Here is a 22,969-nt window from a genome sequence, read left to right on the forward strand (position 1 = left end):
CCCTTCTCATTGTTTGTATATGTTCCCTTTCCATGTGAAATATCCTGCATGTATTGTGAATTTAAATGGTTCAAATACATCAGGGGGAAAGTGTGACTTTAGCAGATCAAGGGTTTCAATTAGTGGTACATTTGTGAACAGTGAGGTGATATCAAAACTCACCATTATGTCCGAACTTTTTAAGGTATGGTGTTCCAAAATACTTTTAGGGTAGGAAAAATTGAAACATTGTGAGAGTGGCTGCTAGCCACTCTCACAAACAAACAGGGTTAAGCTGCTAGCTTAACCCTGCAGAGGTCATGGTTGAAAAAATTGCAGCATAGGTCGTGTGTATCTGAGAGATACATTCATTACTAGTATGTGCTAAAGTGCAATAAAACTTAAAAAAAAAAACACTGCAAATATAATATATGATGGTTTATTGATTTTCAGTTACAATCTAGAAATTATTGAACAAAGAAAAAAAAGGAAAAAAACAACAACTAAACCAATACTATATTGACATCAGAGTTCGCGGTATCTCTCAGATACAATTCATTATCAAATATTATTTTCACTTTCGCATTTGACTATCATTTTCATCATTGGACTCAAGTAACAAAATCGCTGAATCTCTTCAACATCTGATGGATTATCCAATCGATATATTTTTCCAGACATTTTCTAACGGTAAATAAAAAAAAAAAAAACAACTAAACCAATACTATACTGACATCGGAGGTTGTGGTATCTCTCTCAGGTATAATTTACTATGAAATATCACAGACTTTTACATAACACGTGTTAAATCAAAACTGACAGCATAAACAGTGTGGAATATCACTCATACAGCTAGTCATGACCTCCAACCTATACACTGGATATGTGTAAGAATATTTATATTAAACAATTTGTTTGTATCTGTCAGATCAGCTGCGACCTCCGCAGGGTTAACTAAATGTCTAGCCAGTTTGTATGTGGGACTATTTATATATACTATTCACAATAGGGCATAAGGGTGTACCTTGATTGTGAATTACTGGTGCTCCATATATCCTGGGTGTTTTAACATGGAAGGGCAAGAGTTTGTTTACAGTTTCTTTGGGCGCCAGAAAGTGACCTTTATCAGTAATTTACGCACCTTATTTTTTTGTGTGTTGGTGGGATTGCGATGTATAATTTTGTATGTTGACTGGTCTTGGAGAAGTATGTGCATTTTGTTTTCATATTCTGTTGTATCCATCACCATGGTTGAATTCCCTTTGTCTGCTTTTATTATGATAATCTGGTTATTATTATGTAGCTCTTTTAGAGCAATGATTTCCTTATGTGGGATATTATTTTTGGGAGTTTTAGACTGGATTAGGATGTTGGCCACATCTAAACACGTGTTATTGGTTGAAATGCAGATAACACGTTTACTTCAAATCTGACAAAACAGCAAGGGAAGGCGAAAGCAATAAAACCATATTGTTCCACTTCACCTCTCCTTTTATTACTTGTCATTCTGCACTACAAATTATTGTAGCAGCAGAATGTTCATGGAATGAAGATTCTGTGCCTACAATAATTTGTAGCGGTTTTAGGTATCCATTTTATTTCAATAATTTTTACTTATTAAATTTTAATTTGTTTTGTTTGGATAATTAAAACATATACATTTATTTATTTATTTAATTTAAGTCTGCCTGCCATCGTCGCAGACCACAAGTTGAGAAAAAACACTGCCCTAGAGTAAAGTTGTTGAATAGTCTTAAATTTAGTCATAATTAAAATTTATATGTTGTACAAACTGCAGTCCATTTGCTCTGCTAATTGAGCACCAGACAATTTTGGTTTTAGCAACATGTGAAATACAACAAAAATAATTTTGTACAACAAAAAATGTGTACAAAACAATAGAGTGCAACTAAAACAGGAATCTCATGTGCTTCACTTGGCAACTGAAATACTTCAGTAAGAATTTCATATTTGAATTTCATTCTTCTTTTTTCCTATTTTGTTTATTTCTTGATTTTTTTTTTTTTTTTTTTTTTTTTTGTATCATTGCCAGTGGGATGGGTTCCAAGAAATTTTCACACTTCCTGTTTGCATACTGGGTGGGCATGCTTCATTTATTGTGTGTGTGTTTTGTAAGTATGTTAATACAATTTCTAGAAGTACTCCTTATCTTGAAAATAGTATATGAATGCAAACAAAAAAAATATGTTTTATTGTGTCAGTAAATACAGTTTCTGAAAGTGTATTTCAAAAATAACTGATAAGGGAAAAGTTATTCCATGAATTTCAGATGTCTTAGAGTTCACCAGAAGAAAAAATTGATAGTGGAGAGATATTTTATATAGTAAGATGAGAAGTTTGAATGGAAGTGGTGAGTAACATAGTGAGTGCCTCTGCTTTGAGGATGGTTGCACCATGGTCGATTGGTAGAGCCTCTGCTACTAATGGCTCACGCAAAAAGTTAAGCAAGTTTGAGCACAGTTAGTAGTTGGAAGGGAAACAATCATTCGATGCTGTTGGCACACTCTCTCTCTTGATGAGTCTTTGGACTTCCTGGAGGTGTCAAATAATAATAATAATTGTCTGATGGGGGGGGGTGACAGCATGGACATTAAAAGAGTTTAATGAATGGTATCATACAGTTATTGTTGTCTAAGACTGGTTTTCCATGATGAATTTTGTGACTTCATGGAGGCTCTGAATAATAATCATAATAATAAGAAGAACAGACTTCTTTTGATTTTTGGGTTTATTTCCAAGAAAAGCCTTTCTAAATTGCCTGGGTAAAAAGGTGGAATAAGATATCATGTTGCTTCATGCAAAATCTGCAGTTTGAAACAACTGATGTGCCCAAGACTCATTGTCAATCATTCATGAAGACTCATTGTGAGAGGTCCCATTTTCTCTCCTTCATACACAGAGCAATACTGTGCCTTAAATGCATTCACTGTTCTCCATATAAAAAATCTACTTCTATTCCCATCCTGCTCTCACTCTCCTCTTATAGAGCTGCTGAGGATGGCATCTCTTTCAACTAAAGGTAAGTTAGTTGGTCTCATATGTAGGTAGGGTTTTTTTTTTTTTTTTTTCACCCAGAAACTCTGTTTTTTCGTCCCCCAGAACAGGCAAACTGGCCCCGTGAACACACATGAATATGTCCCAGCCGGTCCTGAGCCTGGATAAAATTGGGGGGTTGGGGAAAGCAATGATGAACAGTTAACGCCTTTTTTTTTTATTCCCGTATACGGGAAGTAGGCGAGGCCATTTAGCCCTATCTAACTTTTGGAGACTGAGTGGGCAGTTCAATCTCCACTGGTACCCAATCAGAGATAGATGGTCCAAGGCTATCACTAATTAAGTGGTACACAGTGAAGAGAGACGGCTCAAATGTGCCACCATCTCGTGGTCCCTAACACAATATATTTAATGTCCGAAATAATGTGGGCTCTACGGTCGATTTTCTTGAGTTGGCGGGATGAAAAACCCGAGTTTCCCGGAGGAAAAACCCACTTGCCCATGCCAGAAATCGACTAATTCGGGAACCGGTTGAAAAAAGGCTTAGAAAAATTTCCTCTAGTCGCCGACTAGACTCGAAACCAAGTCTTCCTTCGTGCGGCCAAGCGCCGTGATGTGCAAACGCCACATCCACTGAGCTACACAACTAACCTGTAAAAATCTCACAAGGAATACTTTGAGGGCAATGTCTACAAAGTCACCTACAGTCAGAAAAGACTAAAAGGGAATATCAGATCAGATCAGAGGATGCCATCTTATGCTCTTTCTGTTTCAACACATTCATAAAAATCCTCATCCACATTAAGCTATCATTAATCCCTTAATAAATTGTATGTCTCAGGCATATTCCCTGCCCCCCCCCCCCCCCTTCCTCCTCTCCACTCAACCCTACGAACTGCATTTTCTCAATTTATCTTCAGATTTAACATTCTAGAGACCAAAAATAACCTTCATTAAACTAGGAATCTTTTCTAATACTCTTCATCCACTGCATAGTAATCTCTGTATTTGACTGATCAAATTGTTATACAATGGAATCATAGCATCCTTACTTCTACTCATTGCTGTCATCCACATCAATGACTTATCTCCAAAATTTTAGGTCCATGTCCCCAATCATTCTAGATCCTTCATCTCCTCCACCTCTTCTATGATATCCCCACAAACTGTATACTCTGAAATTGTATTCTGTAAAAATCTACTCCTTGATTTATCATTAGCATTCAGCACCCCAATATATAAAACCACTGCAGTTTAATGAAAGGAATGAAAAGTTGAACAAATTTTTCTTTTGAAAGAGTAAAGCAACCTCCTCCTTTTACAACATGAAGACTATAACTTTGCAGGTCATCAGCATAGTTACATGGTGAAGCTAGAACAAAGAATATTAATCCTAAATAAACAGAAAAAAAAAATATATATATATATTTATATATAGAATTTTATTCAAAAACTCCAATATATTCCATCCAATGTTAAGTGGACATCATCAGGAAAATAGACTAGTAACTACATTCAAAACATGATTCATAAAGCATGTGCACACTTGCTCATGTCTCAGTCACAGTTGAAGTATATGATTACACTATTAGAATTCAAAGGCACACTTGCAAAAGTTATATATTACATAGATTAAAAAAAAGGTTTTTCTTTGGTGTCTCCATCAAGTATTAAAATTTCATCTTAAAACTTTTTTTGCTAGAACCTAAAATCCATAATGAATGCATTCCTCTTGGTCCCATTGTTGACTGTATAGACTCACATACCTGCTGCATAGCCAAATTTTTAGCATGTTTATTAAAAGCTCAGATCGGCACTTCCCACCCCTTCATAAAGAAATTCATCTAATTTTCTAAATAAAGTGAAAAATCTTTCTCTCCAACCCACTGTTTTAATGGTGAATTTCGATATAGAATTGCTCTTCTAATACATGTCTAGAAAATACACTACATCTCTTTCACAAGCCTTTCCACAGGATATAGTGAAATTATTCAACTTTGTTATAGATATTTTCTTTGTCTAAACAAGTTTTGCAATTAAGCTAAAAGAATTGCCATGGGAAATTCACTCTCTCTCTCTCTCTCTCTCTCTCTCTCTCTCTCTCTCTCTCTCTCTCTATCTCCCCAAATTTCTCCAACTTTTATATGGAACATTTAGAAGATATCCTAATCTCATTCATACACCTACCAGCCTTCATTTTAAGTTCACTATATAGATAACATTTTTGCAATCTGGCTCCATAATGAAGAAACATTACCTACTTTTATATCTAACAAATAATCTACATTCATGAATTTCTTTTACTATGGAAATAGAAAAAGAACAAATAATTCTTCTTAGATATCCTACTCCTCTGCTCATAAGGTGAACTAATTACTTCTCTTTATCAAAAGCTTACTTTCACTGGATGCTACATTCAATGTCAATTTGCTCACCATACCTCACAGAAGACTGGAATTAGCAAAACTTTATTATGATGTGTTCACCCTATATGTTCTATGTCGTAACAACTACAGCAACAACTTTTAAACATCAAACGATATATGAAACTCAATGGCTTTTCAGAGTAACCAAACAACGTATTCTGATTTCTGTAATTCCGGAACTAATTTCTAGAATTCTTATGAAATATAATCTAGTGGCTACATTTATTCCTGTCAATGAACTATCATCGTGGTTTCCATCTTCTAAAAATAAAGTTCCTCTCTTATTCTTCCTGTTGTCTACCAAGTTCCTTGTGACTGTTCTCATATATCATCAACAGGAAATCTGGCCTTGTTCAACATGGAATAGATATGGACCAACATATCCTTAGGTTTGAAATGTGCTTACTTCATGTCTGTTGCTATAAATGTGAATGTTTATTTAAAGACTGCTGTCATCATCTGAATTTGAACTGGAATGACTGCCTTTCACTATCTAAGAATATGGGAAAGTCTTATTTTAATGACATACCATTTAAAATTTTTTTTTTTATATATAATACAGTTTCCTCTGTTATACATTTGCATTGTTTTATGTATAACAACACTATTTAAATTAAGGGGATAATAAATCCCACATTGTTTTAAAACTGAATAAGAAACTCAAAGATTAGAATCAGAGAGTTTCATGCCGAATATAGTATAATAAATTGTAAAAGTATTGGCGACTACTAGCGTGAGCTAATGCAAGTAGTCCAAGTACGTAGTACAAACTCGGGCAACTGCCGATACTTTTATAGTTTATTATACTATATTCGGCATGAAACTCTCCGATTCCAATCTTTGAGTTTTTTATTCGGTTTTAAAACAATGTGGGATTTAATATCCCCTTAATTTAAATAATGTTTATATTGCTGAAATGAAGCCTATTGGCTCTTTATATTTAAGTATAACAACACTTTTTTTTAAATTGTTTTAAATCAATCGTTCTTGTTCTACCTTGTAATTAACTAACATTGCCACTGATGGTCTGTAATTTTTAGGTTGAAATATATGGCCTTTAAATAAATATTATTCACTAATCTTCTTTGTGTTTTAATATGAGCTGAAGAAACCTTATGACACAAGTGTCTCTTAAAGAATAAGAACAGCCTTTCCTTACCTTTAGCTCCATGAGGACCAGGAGGACCAGGTATGCCAGGTAATCCCATAAAGCCACGTTCCCCTGGAAGTCCAGGGCTTCCAGGATCACCTATAGAAGTAAACAATATTTTTTGAACATAAGAATAGAGCTACTGCATGCAGCTAAAATATAATTTTTATCAAGAAATACTGAAAATATCAATTCATTTTTGAACTGTTTAGTTTCATATACATGGCTGACACACACACACACACAAATATATATATATATATATATATATATATATACTAAACTGATACATAAACTTTTTTTTTTAAATTCTCCATAGCACAATTGAAAGAACAGCAGAACATTACACCCTTCATTCTTAAGACCTGCATTCAATTCCCATCAAAACAAGAGGAATCTTGTTATATTGAATTTAATTAGCCAACTTTGTAAGGAGATAGCAGGTTTTTTTCTCTTTGAGAAACTCTGAGTTTTTCATCCTATGTACAGGCAGAAAGATACTGTTGTTGGTGGCAGCGGATGATGGTAGTGTCATTATGTGTACTTGGAAAATTAAGTAGTAGGGAGATGGAGATGTATGTAGTGCCCTTCTGCCTGCAATGAGTCCCTCGAGGAATCCCATAAAAATAATTAAATACAAATATCAGTTTACCAGTGTATGCAGGTATTTTTTTAAAATTAAATTAATTTTTTTTTTGTGGTTGCAGTGTGTGTGTGTGGGGGGGGGGGGGGGGATGAACATATTCCTTGACAGCTCTGAGTAACTTGTTGACAATCCAACCTGTAACTTTGTTCTTGCAACATTCACTCTATTTTCAGAGTAACTATGGGTAAAGTATCTCTAACATGTCTTATTAATCCTTTTAGTGAAGTCACTTTTGGAGTGCACATTTCGTTATTTATACAACCCCAACAAAAGGTGTCTAAAATTGTAAGGTCAATTAAACAAAGCCAGTTTTATCAGTTAGATTAGCCTGATAATTTTTGTCAGGATAGGATTCTAAATTCTCACTGCACACAAATCACTGAATGAATTGTTGCATAACACAAGACATGTTGGGCATTTCATTGATCTGCCACTATTTTAACACTTGCTCTTAGAATGGAATGGCCATGCACACCATAATTCTATCTGCAGTGATGAGAACTGTATGCATCTTTGTTTGGAGAATATGAAAGGAATAAGTATTAAAGTGAAAAGCTTAAAAAATTAAAAGGAAGATAAATATATATTATTTATTATTACACGCTCCATAAAGTTGGCAGACTCATCGTGGGAGGTTCATTCGGACAACACATTTATCATACTGAATCTTAAAATCCTTAACACTCCTAGCATTGACAACATATTCAGGTGTGGTCACTAACATGTCTGTATGTAAAAATCTACTCCCCACATCCATCATCACCACACTCTTAAATAACTTCCAGGGGGATGGCCTCTGGTTCTTTCCCCCCCCCCCCCTCACCTTCTACTCTTTTTATAATCCCCTCTGGAATAATCCTTAAATAATCCTAACTTAAACTAAGAGAGATGTTTAAGTTAGTCATGATGATGATGACTAACTTAAACATCTCTATCATATCACCTTTTTTCCTCCCATCTGCTAAACATTGAATCTACATTTCTTCAATCTCTCTGAATAGCCAGCATTTCAAAGTTCTGATATTTTCTTAGTCACTCATCTCTGGACCCTCTTCAATGTTTCCACATCACATTGCAAACCAGGTGACCAAATCTGGCTACAATACTCCAAGTGTAGTCTGATAGTACTTTATATCATGGCATAACTACTTCCTTATCCCTAGAGTACTTCTCATCACAGCAACACTGTCAATATAGTACAGAGCTTTATATTTCTGTAAAATGCACTCCAAAATGCAACACCTTCAATTATTAACAGTAAAACTACAACCTCACTTCTCTATTCAAGTCAAACATCTGTCCAAATTTTCCTGAAGGGAATTAATGTTAGCAGTGCTATTCATGATTTTCAACAACTGAAGATCCCCACTCAATAATATCCAATATTGTTTTATAGAAAAATAAAATTTGCATTTGAAACTCAGTTTCAAAAAGTGACTGAGCACTTAAAAGAATATAATAGTTCCACATGCTTTGGTTGTTCTGTTTAAATGACATTTACTTACAAACTTTTAAATTTGCACTTTTATTAGTGCTTTTTGATAGGATATTGTACCTTTTGATTGGAAAAAGACCTGAGTTTTCTTCTCATGGTGATGAGAAGAATCTTCTAAGACCCTTTTCAGGGTGAGGGTGACCAATCCCACACTAGTAGAAACTAGACGTGTAAATTAAAAACAATCTTTGGATCAAAAATGATACAATACAAAAAAAGAGGAAAAGAAAGAACAATATATTTTAGACATACAATATTAGAGGAATGGGAAAGAAAAAGATGAAGGATTAGATTAGGATTAGGGAACTAGATTACATTAGGCAACTTGGATGAGTGGACAAGCAAAGGGTGATCACAGTATGGGTGATTTCAATTATGGTATTATTGACTAGAATGAAGAGATCACATCACATATTGATGAGACTGAATTTCTTGAATTCTTAAGAGGCATATGAGGATTAAGACTCGTAGATCTGGTTGTATCATCAAAGGATGGAGTGTTGTCTAATCTTTTTCCCAGCTGGTGAGTAGCCTTGAAGTGATCACCTGTGTTGCAGCCAGTCATATGAGAACTTATAAAGAATGGATATGCACAAAATTACAAGGCTGGTGATTATTAAAAGTTTAGGAGATAACTGGGAACTACAGCATGGAAAGAACATGGATGCTGCTTGGACATTAATCAAGAGATATTTAATGGGAGCAATGTCTGAGTATATTCCAAAGGTGAAAAGACTAAGCAAAGTAGGAGTAAAATGTATGACTAAAGAGAATAAGCATGAAATCTGGAATAAGGCATTCTGGAAGCAATGCAAGACGAATATTGGTAATAATCAGTTGCATGAAGAGTACAAAGAGGAGGCCAGGAAGGTGACTCAGCTGGTAAAGACAGCAGAAGTGCAGCATGGAAAGAAATTAACCAATCAAGTTAAGAAAAATCCTAGCGAATTCTTTTGATATGTAGCAAGTAGAAGAAAAGTGCTAGTTAATGACACTGGCAGATTGATAGCTGATGCAGAGGATATAGTTTAAGTATTCAATAAGCAGTTAGTCAGTGTATTTCATCTCTCTGTTAACACATTCATTGCGAAGCTGAAAATTGGAATTTCGTGTGGTGGCCAAATTTATTTTATTTTTTTTATTTAGTTTAGAAAGTTGATAGCGACGTCCACGCGATAACACGTGATTGGCTGTTTGGTGAGAACTCGCATCACACGATATCGGCAATGAACGTGTTAAGGCATCATTATGAGAAGCTGAAGTGTAGATGGTATGATGGAGGAGGAACTAATGTTGAATGAGCAGGAGGCATATAAAGAGTTACTAAACTTGATGTTAATAAAGCAGTAGGATTTGATAATATATTGCCATGTCTTCAAGGAATGCACAGCTTAACATAGTGAGTCCAAAGGAATGGAAGGTGGGAAAATTGTTCCACTTCATAAAGAGGGTGGGTATAAGACTGAGGCTACAAATTATAGGCTGATCTGTGTGTTTAGAGTTGGTGAGGATAGGATTCAGAAATGGGTTGATAATAGCAGTATTCTTTATGTGATGGTCAATATAGGTTTGTTAGGCAGAGGTCATGCTTTAGTAGTCTGCTTACATATTACAACAAAGTGACAAATTCACTGGATGAAGGAGATGCATATACAGTGGTATACTTCAATTTTTTTAAAGGCCTTTGATAGACTGCCACATGCAAAGTTGGGATGAACTATGAGAAGTAGAGCAGATGTTATGGCCTTACAAGAAGACTTAAATAGACTGAGTGAATGGGCATGGGAGTGGAAATGCCAGTTCAGTGTTGCAAAATGTAAGGTTTTAAAATTTAGGAAGCAAAGATGGGATGTAAAATTTACACTTGGTGGGAATATATGTTGGAGTGATGGTGGATAAGGATCTAAAATGTAGAGAACACAACAAATTCATGGAACGATGAAGAGGAAACTGACTTGTAGAAGTAAGAAAATTCTTGTTCCATTGTATAAGGCTTTGATTAGGCCACAGATGGACTACTGTGCACAGATTTGGTCACCTGGTTTTGGAAAGGGTCCAGAGGTGAATAGCTAAAGTAGTTTCTGATCCCTAGAATATTGAAGATGAGGAAAGTAGTTTGAGAAAATGCAATTTACAGTCTAGTGGATAGGAGGAAGATGAGTGATATGATAGAGACATATAAGTTGATAACAGGTTGTTACAGGATCAATTTTGAAGAGGTTTTTCATAAAATGGTGAGAGAACAAGAGGTCATCCATGGAAGCTGTGTATAAGGAGGGTGTGAACAAGGGGGTTTTTTCTTGCATGGAGAGTTGTGAATGATTGGAATGCCTTGCCGAGTGTGGTATCTGCAGAGAATTTGAATATGTTTAAGGCAAAGGGATCTCCTAGATGAGTCTTTGACTCCATCGAGTTCTTAGGGTAATAATAATGTCAAGCTCGTAGCTAAATTGAAACAGATAGGAATAGATAACAGACTAGTGAATTGGCTGTCAGATAGGTATCAGCAGGTTATGTATGGAGAAGTGGTATCCCCCAAAGGAGGAAAGTCATTAGTGGAGTCCCACAGGGATCTGTTTTGGGATCATTATATTTTAACTTGTACATTACTGGGACTGGCTTATCTGGAGATGTACAGCTGTTTACTGATGATGCAAAGTTGGGAAGAACTATGAGAAGTAAAGCAAATGTGACCTTGCAAGAAAATCTGAATAAACTATATAAGTGGAGCTATTAGTTTAATGTTACAAAGTACAAGATCTTGAAATGTGGTGGGCAAGTTTAGGATGCAGAGTATACAATTAATGGGGAAATTTTGAAGGAGGTGGAGAGGGACTTGAGACTTGAAGTTTAGGGTTCACATTGCTAAAACTGTAAGAACATCACACCAGATTATGGCAATAATGAGAGGGGCATTCACATGCAGGAGCAAAGAGTTTGTTGTTCCCTTGTATAAAGGCTTTGATCAGGCCACATATGGATTACTGTGTGCAAAAATGGTCACCTAGTTTTCAATTAGGGTCAGTGTCAATTCTATGGAATATCAGATATGAGGAAATGTAAGTAGCAGAGCCTTGTGAATAGGAGAGGGGAAATGATTGAGATATAAGTTGGAGAAGTTCTTACCAGATTAATGTGGAAATTTTTCATAAAGTAAAGAGAGACAAAGGAGTAGAACAAGAGGCCATTCCTGGAAGCTGTATAAGGAGGGTATGAGCAGGAAAATAAAAAGCAGATTCCTTGCATGGAGAGTGATCAGTGAGTGGAATGCATTGCATAATAGTATGGTGAGTGCAGAAACGGTGAATGGGTTTAAGGTACAGTTTGTCTCTTTGCATGAGAGAGAGCATGGAACTCCTGTAGTGAGTCATTTTTCTCACTACATGGAGGTCACATGCTAATAATATCCCCTCCCCACCAAAATTCTAGTTTCTGTCACTTTGCACATCTAAATGCTCATTGAATAACACTTTCTCCAGACACTAACCTCAATCCATTCGAGTGCATTTCATTCATTATCCATAAATAAAAGACAATCTGGATTGCCTTTCTTTCCTATGATTTACAAGATGAAATTCCAATGTTATGTAACTTACCTACATCAATAAAAGCAGAAGAGCAACACTTATCCATTCAAAAGAAGGTGACAATATAAAGGGCTATCGCATAAGGTAAGGTCTCGACATAAATGCATGCATGCTGATCAACTGGCATACTGCTAGACTAGTACGTAATCACTTATTTTTTGGGGACTGCTCAGGTACTGAAACAGTAATGTAAACAAAGATGATAGAATGACATTATATAGAATATGGCAATTGGTGCTGCATTGGTAGAGCTGGGCTATCAAAAATTTGAGGGGGGGAGAGGAGAAGAAAAAGAAGTTAATACAACAATGGGGAGAAGAAACAGAGGACTAGAAGATGAAGATGAATATTGGAATGAATGTGTTATCACCATTCATTCCTATATATATATTTAAGGAATGTGTGATAACACTAATAGTATCATAACTTGATTGTTCAATGAAAGTATTGCAAGGAGAGTTCCTAAGGAGAGGAAGGTAGAGCAACTATGACCAGCTGTATTTCAGAATCGGTGAAGGTGTTGGGAGATGTTGTTAAACTTAGAATGAAAGCTGGATTGTTTAAAAACAGAAACCTTCATAGAGGGCATCATGAGTATGGCAAGAGAAAGTTGTCCTCTTCCTATCATGGATTTTAGGCCCAGTGGCCTCTTCCAGTCTCATGTCATTATTTCCTTGGTCTTCCAATTCTTCTTTTTACATCTGTATAGTATTTTTGGCATTGTCAGTTGAATGTGCTATTGTCTATTCAATTTAGATGTTCTAATCATTTTTGTTCATATTTAATTATAGAGTGGTTAATTTGTTTTATATTCAGGGATATTCTTTCAGTAACTATCATATTTTGTAATTAAGATATGTGTATACAGTAATTTTTCAAATTTGGAAAAGCATTTGATAAATGCTACATTACAGATTATTACTTAAACTGAGAATAGGCAGAAGATTGGTAACATTTGGGCATGGTTCACCAATATATATATTGATGATTATGTATGGATGTGACAAGTTGTAATACAGAATTTGTTCAATATTTCAAGGGAGATATTCAGTTGTTTCAAAATACATAACAAAAACAGTAACAGCAAAGAATATCAATATGGTATCTGTATTTGGGGATATCATCGACAGATGTAAAGTTTTGCATTTTGGCTAGAAGAAATAGAATGCAGTGCTATATTAGTAGAGTTATGCTCTAGAAGGCAACAAGGGGAGTTTAAAGGTTGGTCGATTGGTAGAGCCTCTGCTACTAATGGCTCAGTTAAGTAAGTTTGAGTGCAGTTAGTAGTTGGAAGGGGACCAATCGTTTGATGTTGTTGGGGCTGCATGGACTACAGCAGATAGATGTTGTGGGCAAGAACAAAGTAATCTTTTGGCATTCGTTTTCAAGAACTGGAGGTTAGTCTTCAGGAAAGGCTATTCTACAGCACATAAGTAAATACAATGAAAGTTGAATGGGAGTAGGAATAGATTTGGTGAGTCAGCAGTTAATAAGTAAAAGGATGTGGGGCAGCTGTTGCTTATGTTATTGTAGGCTTAGCAGAAATGGAGTGAGTAGGGGTGGGGTTATGAATGCTAGTTCTGATGAACTGAGCCCATGTAGAAGAGATGATGTTGAAACTGAGCGTTACAACACGAGACAATGACTGAACAGAGTCTGTTTGAAAGTGAATCAGCTGAACCTTTATGTAGACCACCAAAAATGTAAGAGTAGTGTTCTAAGGCTGTGTGGATTTGGGATTCGTGCAGAGTAAGTAGCTGGAGAGGGAAAAAAAAGTAGTCTTCAGTGAAAATGCTACAGGTAAGTGTGAGCACAAGCAAAATCTGGTCTTCATTGATAAGCTAAGCAATGTCAGCAAAGAACTAAGGTCTTTTTTTCCCCAAGAAAAAAAGATTCTCAAGATGGTGTTTTGGAAGCATTGAAGGTGACAAAGTTGTTATTGCCACCATGAAGGATAGTGCGGAGATCACTGTTTAGGATACCTACTGTAGATCTTGAAGCTTGAAATATTCAAGCAGTGCAAGGCTTGTTATATGAGCAGGGTGAATGGAGAGTGATATTATCAGTAGAACTATGGAGGGAGGTTGAGATCAATGAGTGATTGTTTATATATATATATATATATATATATATATATATATGAGGAAGAATGCGGTTGAAATAAGAGCCCTAAAGAACACCTGCATTAACAGGAAAATTTGAAGAGAATGCCTCCAATATTTATTCATAGCAAATTACCTGACAGTAAACTGGCAGATCATAAGATGGCAATTTGCTGAGAAGCAATGACAGACCTTATTGAATACCTTGGAAATGTAAAGTGTAACAGCACATAGGTGTCTCCCGAAGTGTGTGATGTATGCAAGGAGACCTGCTGCAGGTCTTGGTTTGTAGATTCCATAGTGATTGTTGATTACGTGATAGTTCTCCAGGTGTTGAAAAAACTGAATAATGACTGAGTAGTAGAGAATGTTGATGACATTCTCCATTACTTTAGACAGCACTAAGATGAGAACAAGAGGTCAATAATTTGATGGTAGACGTTTATCACCATTTCGGAAAATGGAGTTGGTTCAGTGTTGTGTTAGCTGAACATAGCATATTGTAGAGATGACTTGTAGGATATCATCAGGACCAGAAGCCTTTTTGGTATTTAGGTAGTTCATGATTTTTCTGGCAGAAGGCCAGAGAAGATATGTGAGCCAGTGCTCCAGGTAAAGGAGAAGGTGATTTATCTTGGTCGTCTATGCTGGAGTTGGAGAAGAATGATGCAAGGAAGACAACTTTATCTTTAGGTGATGTTGCAATAGGTAAGTGCAGAAATGGACAACAATTGCAACCAACAGTTTTTGCAAGGGATCAGACGGCATCACTGCTACCACTGGTGCAGCAGGTGAATTTACTACATTTAGCCCTTTTAAAGTCATGCTTAGTCTTCCATATGGACTTCAATATATATTTAAATATAAAGAGCTAATAAGCTTCATTTCGGCAATATAAACATTATTTAAATTAAGGGGATATTAATCCCACATTGTTTTAAAACCGAAAAAGAAACTCAAAGATTGGAATCAGAGAGTTTCTTGCCGAATATAGTAAACTATAAAGTATCGGCGACTACTAGCGTGAGCTAATGCAAGTGACCCTAGTACGTAGTACAATACCGGACAACTCGTAGCAAAGGTGGTGAGTTCTGATCACTATTCTTAGGTATTTCCCATAATGTAAAAACACATTTCCTAGGAAATGTATGCTGTTATTACATTATGGTGGAAGGTCACTACCCAGACCGATTTCAGCCTTTTTTGAGGCTTCATCAGTGAGTAGCTAGACCAATTAAAACCAAAGTGTATAGCGAAAAGAACTTATATACTCTGCTATATGAGTTTCCAAACAGGTGCAGCCATTAAGTTACTTAAATATAAAGAGCTAATAAGCTTCATTTCGGCAATATAAACATTATTTAAATTAAGGGGATATTAAATCCCACATTGTTTTAAAACCGAAAAAGAAACTCAAAGATTGGAATCAGAGAGTTTCTTGCCGAATATAGTAAACTATAAAGTATCGGCGACCACTAGTACGTAGTACAATACCGGACAACTCGTAGCAAAGGTGGTGAAGTTCTGATCCCTATTCGTAGGTATTTCCCATAATGTAAAAACACATTTCCTAGGAAATGTATGCTGTTATTACATTATGGTGGAACTACCCAGATCGGTCTGGGTACCCGTATAGCAGAGTATATAAGTTCTTTTCGCTATACACTTTGGTTTTAATTGGTCTAGCTACTCACTGATGAAGCCTCAAAAAAGGCTGAAACATTTCCTAGGAAATGCATTTTTACATTATGGGAAATACCTAAGCATAGTGATCAGAACTTCACCACCTTTGCTACGAGTTGTCCGGTATTGTACTACGTACTAGGGTCACTTGCATTAGCTCACGCTAGTGGTCGCCGATACTTTATAGTTTACTATATTCGGCAAGAAACTCTCTGATTCCAATCTTTGAGTTTCTTTTTCGGTTTTAAAACAATGTGGGATTTAATATCCCCTTAATTTAAATAAATTCAGTATATATATTGTGAATGAAGCTAGATTTCTTGTCTCAAGCCACTTATGATAAGCTGTTTTTCCTTGGACTGCCCTGGCATACGTCTAAGAAACCCAACTTCATTGCATGGGAATTTTGAACCGAGTGTGAATTAATGCTAGATAAAATACTGAGAGTCAAGGGATACATAGAACCACAACACTTGTGAAACTACCTACCAAACTGGGAAGGATGCTAATACGTAGAGTGAAGATGCAGGTATGACATTCTTTAGGTATTCTTCTGCTGCATGCAGATTACTTCTCCTGAATATCTAGGAAATATCAAAATATTGGAAAGGATCCAGAGACAAGGAACTAAGATTATAGAAGAATTGAGGGAGTGTGGTTTACATCTTCTTTTGACAGATAGGAGAGAGGAGCTTATCAGATAAATACTACGGCATCCTCTTTGTCCATCATTCACTGTATAGGACAGTGGGAGAGGCAACAAGAAATCATCCTGAAAAACTGTATAAAGATGTGAACAAAGGAGATATGATATTCTTTGGATGGAGAGTGGTGGATGAGTAAGATAATTTCTCCAAGTACGTAGTGAATACAACACAGAACTCAGGGTGAGGCATGAAAGATACTGTTGCATGTAGAATGAAATGTCTTTCTGCATTAAGACTAGTGACTTTCTCTTCATGGATCATATGGCACTTGCAGGAAGTAACTTTTTTGTAATGAATCTTGAAAGTCTGAAATTTTAAGAATTAATAATTGAGAGTTTATTTAATGTTGTCAGAAACATGCAAGTTAATAATAGTGTTAACTTGTATGTTTCTAAAAAGTGCTTTTATATTCAGAGGATATCAATTTGAATTCAGTGAAATATTGGTAATTTAAATAATTCAGTTTAATTCATCCTATTAATATATTGATATGCTTAGGCATTGGTAAAAAAGTAAGTAAAAAATTCAAATTATAACAAATAATAGCTAAAGTCCTAATGTGGCACCCTCCCATGTTGTATAAAAGAAGTACTACAGTTGAGTAGGAGTTAATTTTAAGATAACTAGTATGCTTGTTTGGGAGACTTAAGAATAGTCTTTCTCACCTGTAATGACTTCTATATAGCACAGTGGTTTTCTTCCATTTCATCCTGTATCCAAAGTGTGGTCTGACATCCTGACTTGCTATAATAATGGTAGCAAACATATTTCTTATGTTCTCCAAGGCATATGTTGACAGACCTTCCTGTCTGTCTATAGTATGGCTAAGTCAACAGGGAGCTTTGTACACTCCAGGATATGCTAGACGATGGAGTTTATCCTTAGGAGAGCAGGTTGCTATTTTGGCACATGATGGGAAAGTTATAGTTTATTGGTAGAGGAAAAAGTGGGAGGGGGGTATGCAATATTTTATCTATTTTGTGGAATGGTAGCCATTAGTCAAGAAAAAAAACCATAAATTCAATATTTTCTTATGCTCGATAGTTGAGCATCAGGGAATATTGAGCATGATAGTATAGACCATCCAACTTATAAACTTACTCAACAGTTTAGCTAAGTCATTTGTCTCCCTCATTGATAAAAATTACATCCTTAAAATTCAGACATAATGGTTAGTTCTGACATCGCTTCCTTATTTACTAATGTAAAGACACTCTTGATTTAATAAAGTCTACCCCCCCCACATCATATCTTTCAATTATTATAATTTCCTGTGTATGCAAAATTACTTTATTTAGCAAGGAAATATCTAGAAACAGATTAATGGTACTGCAATGGGTTCTCCCATCTCCTCTACTACAGCCAGCTTTTCCATATAACACTTTGAGAACCAAGTACTTTCCATGGTTACTTTCAAACCTTTAAAGAACTGTTCTTTTTCAACACATTAAGGACTTGCCTTTCAGATAGCTCACTATCTTTTTCCCTTTATAGAGAACAAACACATATATACACACAGGAAGATTATTATTATCATTATTATTATTATCCAGACCTCCATGGAGTCAAAAGACTCATCATGGGAGGTCATTTTCAGGAAACACAAAGTTTATCATACCACTCCTTGAATCCATTGACTGTTCCCGCTCCAACCACTCTCTCAGGCAATGCATTCCAAGGTTCAACCACCTCCATGCAAAGAAACCACTCCTCACCCTCTTGCACACAGCCTTCTTTTGTAACTTCCAGGAATGCCTCTTGTCATCGCTCCTTCCCGCCATTCCACCAAGTGAAAGAACTCTCCAATGCCTACCTTGTAACTGCCTCTCAACAGTTTAAAAGTCTCGATCATATCACCTCTCCTTCTTCTATCCACCAAACTCTACAGTCCACATTCCCTCAGTCGATCATCATAACTCATATTGTACAGTACTGAAACCTTGTTATCCACCTCTGTACCCTTTCCACAGTCAATTTATCCCCTTCAAATCCTGGGGACCAAATCTGAGAACACTAGTCTAAGTGTGGTCTGATCAGGGTCTTATAGAACAGAATGATAACTCTTTTATCTCTGCAGGTCAGTGTCCTTCTCAGTATTGCAGCAATCCTCTGAGTTATCCTCACCAACTTTGCAATATGCTCCCTGAATTTCAGTTTTATATCAATCATCACTCCCAGATCTTGTCTCCCCTACCTCCTCCAGTACAGTTCCTCCAATCGGGTATGCATCCTCCCATCAACGGATCCCAAACCTCAAGACTTTACATTTTGCTGCATTGAACTGACATCTCCATTCATTTGCCCATCTGTCTAGTTTATTCAAATCCTCTTGCAGGACTGTCATATCTACACTATTACTGATAACCCTTCCCAGCTTCACATCATCGCAACAAATGAATGTCCCCTTGCAGTCCATTGACAATATCATTGATAAAAAGGTTGAACAATACAGGTCCCAGTAATGAGCCCCATGGAACCCCACTTGTAACCTTCTGCTTCCTTTATTGCCCCATCATACACAACTCTCTGATACCTATCAGTCAGCCAATCCTGATTTCATTTGACTAACCTGACATTTAAACCTATGTGCTGCAACTTAAATATCAGCTTATCATGTGGTACCCTGTCAAACGCCTTTGCAAAATCCAAAAAAATGGCAGTATATGCCTTTCCCTCATCATCTGCTCTTGTCACTTTATTATAAAAGGCAACCATATTACTAAAGCAAGAGTGCCCATTAACAAATCCATGTTGATTCTTACAGATAAAATTACCCTCATCTGCCCAACAATGTATATAGTCCCTCACTAATTTCTCCAAAACCTTAACAACTACTGATGACACACAAACAGGCCTATAATTAGACACTTCCAGTCTGATACCACCCTTATGCAATTCTATCTTACCTTCCCATTCCTTGGGTACCTTTCCCGCAGCCAGACTTTTATTGAAAAGCCAGGTCAACGGAGTCATCAGTTTTTGGCACATTCTCTCAAAACCCGTGGTGAAACACCATCCAATCCAACAGCTTTACTGGTATCCAGAGTACTCCGTATTTGGAACACACTCTCCTCTTGCACCTCTAAACTCTGAACCTGCCCTATCCCTCTAGTATGAAAACCTCCTCCAGGAAGAAATACTCCAATAAAGTGCTCACTGAACAACTCCACTATGTCCTGTGCATCAGTCACTCTATTCCCATTTTTATCCCACAATGTCATTCTTCCACAATCGTTTCTCTGCCTACTGGTCAAATTCCCTAGGATTTTCTTTGGATCTTAGTGCCAATCTCTTCCCATATTCCAGTTTTGCCTTCCTCACCATTCTGGTCACTCTCCAGGCCTGCATCTTATATTCTTCATGTATTTGTCCTCCACTCCTCTCCTTATATCTCTTCCATAATCTCTTTTTCAACTGCAGTTCCCGTTTTATATTGTTTGTCATCCACTTTACACCAAATTGTGTCCTCTTCTTCACCCATGGAATACAGCTTACTATTGCTGCTAACAAATAACCTTTCACAATTTCCCAAGCACACTGATATCCTGGCCTTCCAATTCTGCCCTCCATGGAACTGCCCCTAGTTGATACCTAAGACTATTATAATCACCCGCCTTATAATTCCACATACGTTCCCTTTTCTTTGATACACCTACATGTCTGTTCATCTTCGAAGTCAAAACTACATGGTCACTCTCTCCAACTGGTGGGAGAGATGTCATCTCACTTATTATCAGCTCTTCTGATGCTATGACCAAATCCAAAACTCTTGAACCTCTTGTTCCCTCTATTACATGCTGCTGAAGACATTTGTCCCTCAAGAATTCTTTACATAAACAATCATATTATTCACCCCAACAATATGGAATTCTAAGAACATGTACATAAAGAGCCAGGATCATTTGTTTTAACAATGCAGCCCTTTCCACAGAACTCAACTATCTTCATACTTTTTTGGCCAATGGCTACAGCTTCCACAAAATAGATAAAATACTACATGCCCTCCTCCCCAAACAAACAGGAACAAAATACCACCATTCTTATTTCATATATATGAAGTACATCTGAAAAGCAGCCAAAGTACTAATAAAATATAACCTTCTCATCACATTCAAACTACATGTGAAATTAGCAACCCTGATCTGCTCTGATAAGGACAAACTCCATCCTCTAGCATATTCTGGAGTATGAAGTTCTCTGTGACTTGTCATACTATGAACAGACAGGAAGGTCTGTCAACATATGCCTCAGAGAACATAAGAAATACGTCTGCTACCATAATTATGACAAGTCAGACTGGCAGACCTCACTATGAACACCCCTTCACACAGGATTAAATGAAATAAACCAATGTGCTATATAGAAGTTGTTACAGATCAGAAAGACTATTTTTAGAGTCAGCAATGGTTATGAAGCATTAATCTGCCAAAATAGTAGACTAAAGATCAACTCCTATTCAACTGTAGTATTTCTTTTATATAACATTAGATGGCACCAAATTAGGGCTTGAAATCTTGTTTGTTATACTTACATTATTTCATAATTTACTTTTGTTTGGTGTTAAAATAAGTTATCTTAAAGTGTCAAAATTAATTTTTTTTTTTTTTAAAGGGAATGAATTCTGTAATTTGAGCGAAAGAACAGGGAAAGGATTGGAACAGTTTTAAACTTCAGAAGCCTTTCATAATTATCAAACAGTTGACACATTTTCAGTTTGAATACTTTTTTACTGAAGAAATTAGTTAAAACACTAAATGAGCTTGTACAAGTGTTCAAACCAATTTTAACTTATGGATCTGAAAGCAGGTTAGAAACAAAACACTTGATGAAAGACTAGAGACCACAGATATGAGGGCTCTCAGAAAGATTAATGAAGTGAACAGATGGCATCAAAGGCAGTATTGTGTTAAAAATGAAGATATTAGGAAAGAACTTGACATTATTAGCATTCAGGAATGTGTTAGCAGAGCTAACCTCAGGTAGTATGGTCACTTAAATAGAATGGAAGAGAAAAGATTAGCAAAACAAGTGTTATTTGGCAGGAAAAAGATCGATGGATTCATACAGTAAAAAGTGCCTTAGAAGACAGAATTATAAGATCTGATAATGTTGAGCTCTTGACAGATAACAGATGAATTTGGAGGAAATTTGTGGTACTATCATAATATCCTGTACATCCCTTGAGGGTAGATATCAGGAATTTTTGATGATGCTGAAAAAAATTAGCAAAAACAAAACAGTATTATATTAAAATACAGCCATAACAAATTATAATAATTTGTTACTACAATAATAGTAGCAAATAATAATTGCTATACTTAGAGTATAGCTTTCACAACAACAGAAATAAAAAAGTAAATAAATGCCAGCCTGGTTAGCATATCTGCTCTTCAGCAAAAAGGCTGAAGGTTCGAATCCCACCATGGGCATGGATGTTTGCGATTGTTCATGGAAATATTAGTGGTGGTAGTGGGCAGAAGATGGTGCTGGTGTAGTTGCAGTTGGTAGATTGATTGGTGAGAGAGAAATATAGAGTAGGTGCTCTCCCTCGATGAGTCCTTGGACTCCCTGGAGGTGTCACATAATAATAATGATGCAAAGCAGTGTGAGAATTAGAGTAATTTTCTTACTGAGCGCATTCTGGTAAGATTTCTGCAAGCATATACTTGAAGAGCCTAAGAAAAATTGTGGAAGATACACTTAAGGAAGACAAAATGAGCCAAATAGGTTGTCAAGATCAATTTATACGTTAAACACAAGTAGCTAAACAAAACTTTGTAAGAAGTTAAATATTGTGAATGAGGCATAACAAATGTTCTGGAGCTTTTTTTTTTTTTTAAAAGAAGTTTAGAAATGGAGTATAGAGCAATGTAAAGGAATCAGATGGAAGAAGTGATAAAAAAAAATGAAGATATTATGGAAGTAATTACTTCTAAAGATTATTAAATAAAACAATGACAGAATAGAGGCAAAAAATATTTAAGAGAAATTATTATTGTAGGGGCACCTCCATGGAGTCTGTAGACTCATAGTGGGAGACCCAATTTATCCAAACAATCTATCATACCTCTCCTTGAACCCATTAACAGACAAAGAACTAACAACTAACTCTGGGAACCCATTCAATAACTTTCACAACTCCTCAATCGAAAAATGTCCTCACATCCCTACTAACCACA

At 36.1% G+C, this 22,969-nt stretch overlaps 1 protein-coding gene across 5 annotated transcripts in view; it reads right to left on the bottom strand.

Annotated features, from left to right (window-relative positions):
• The window catches only part of LOC150101139 (uncharacterized), a 916,744-nt gene that overhangs the window by 29,669 nt on the left and 864,106 nt on the right, over positions 1-22,969 (bottom strand). For all 5 annotated transcript variants that reach the window (XM_090401523.1, XM_090401522.1, XM_090401520.1 and 2 more), the window contains one exon: positions 6,580-6,669. In XM_090401523.1, the coding sequence (XP_090257649.1) occupies positions 6,580-6,669 (90 nt within the window). The remainder of the gene's footprint in view (positions 1-6,579; positions 6,670-22,969) is intronic.

This window comes from Typopeltis vanoorti, chromosome 12, assembly GCF_054136105.1.
Source record: "Typopeltis vanoorti isolate ZY-2024b chromosome 12, IOZ_Tvanoo_1.0, whole genome shotgun sequence".
NCBI lineage: Eukaryota > Metazoa > Arthropoda > Arachnida > Uropygi > Thelyphonidae > Typopeltis > Typopeltis vanoorti.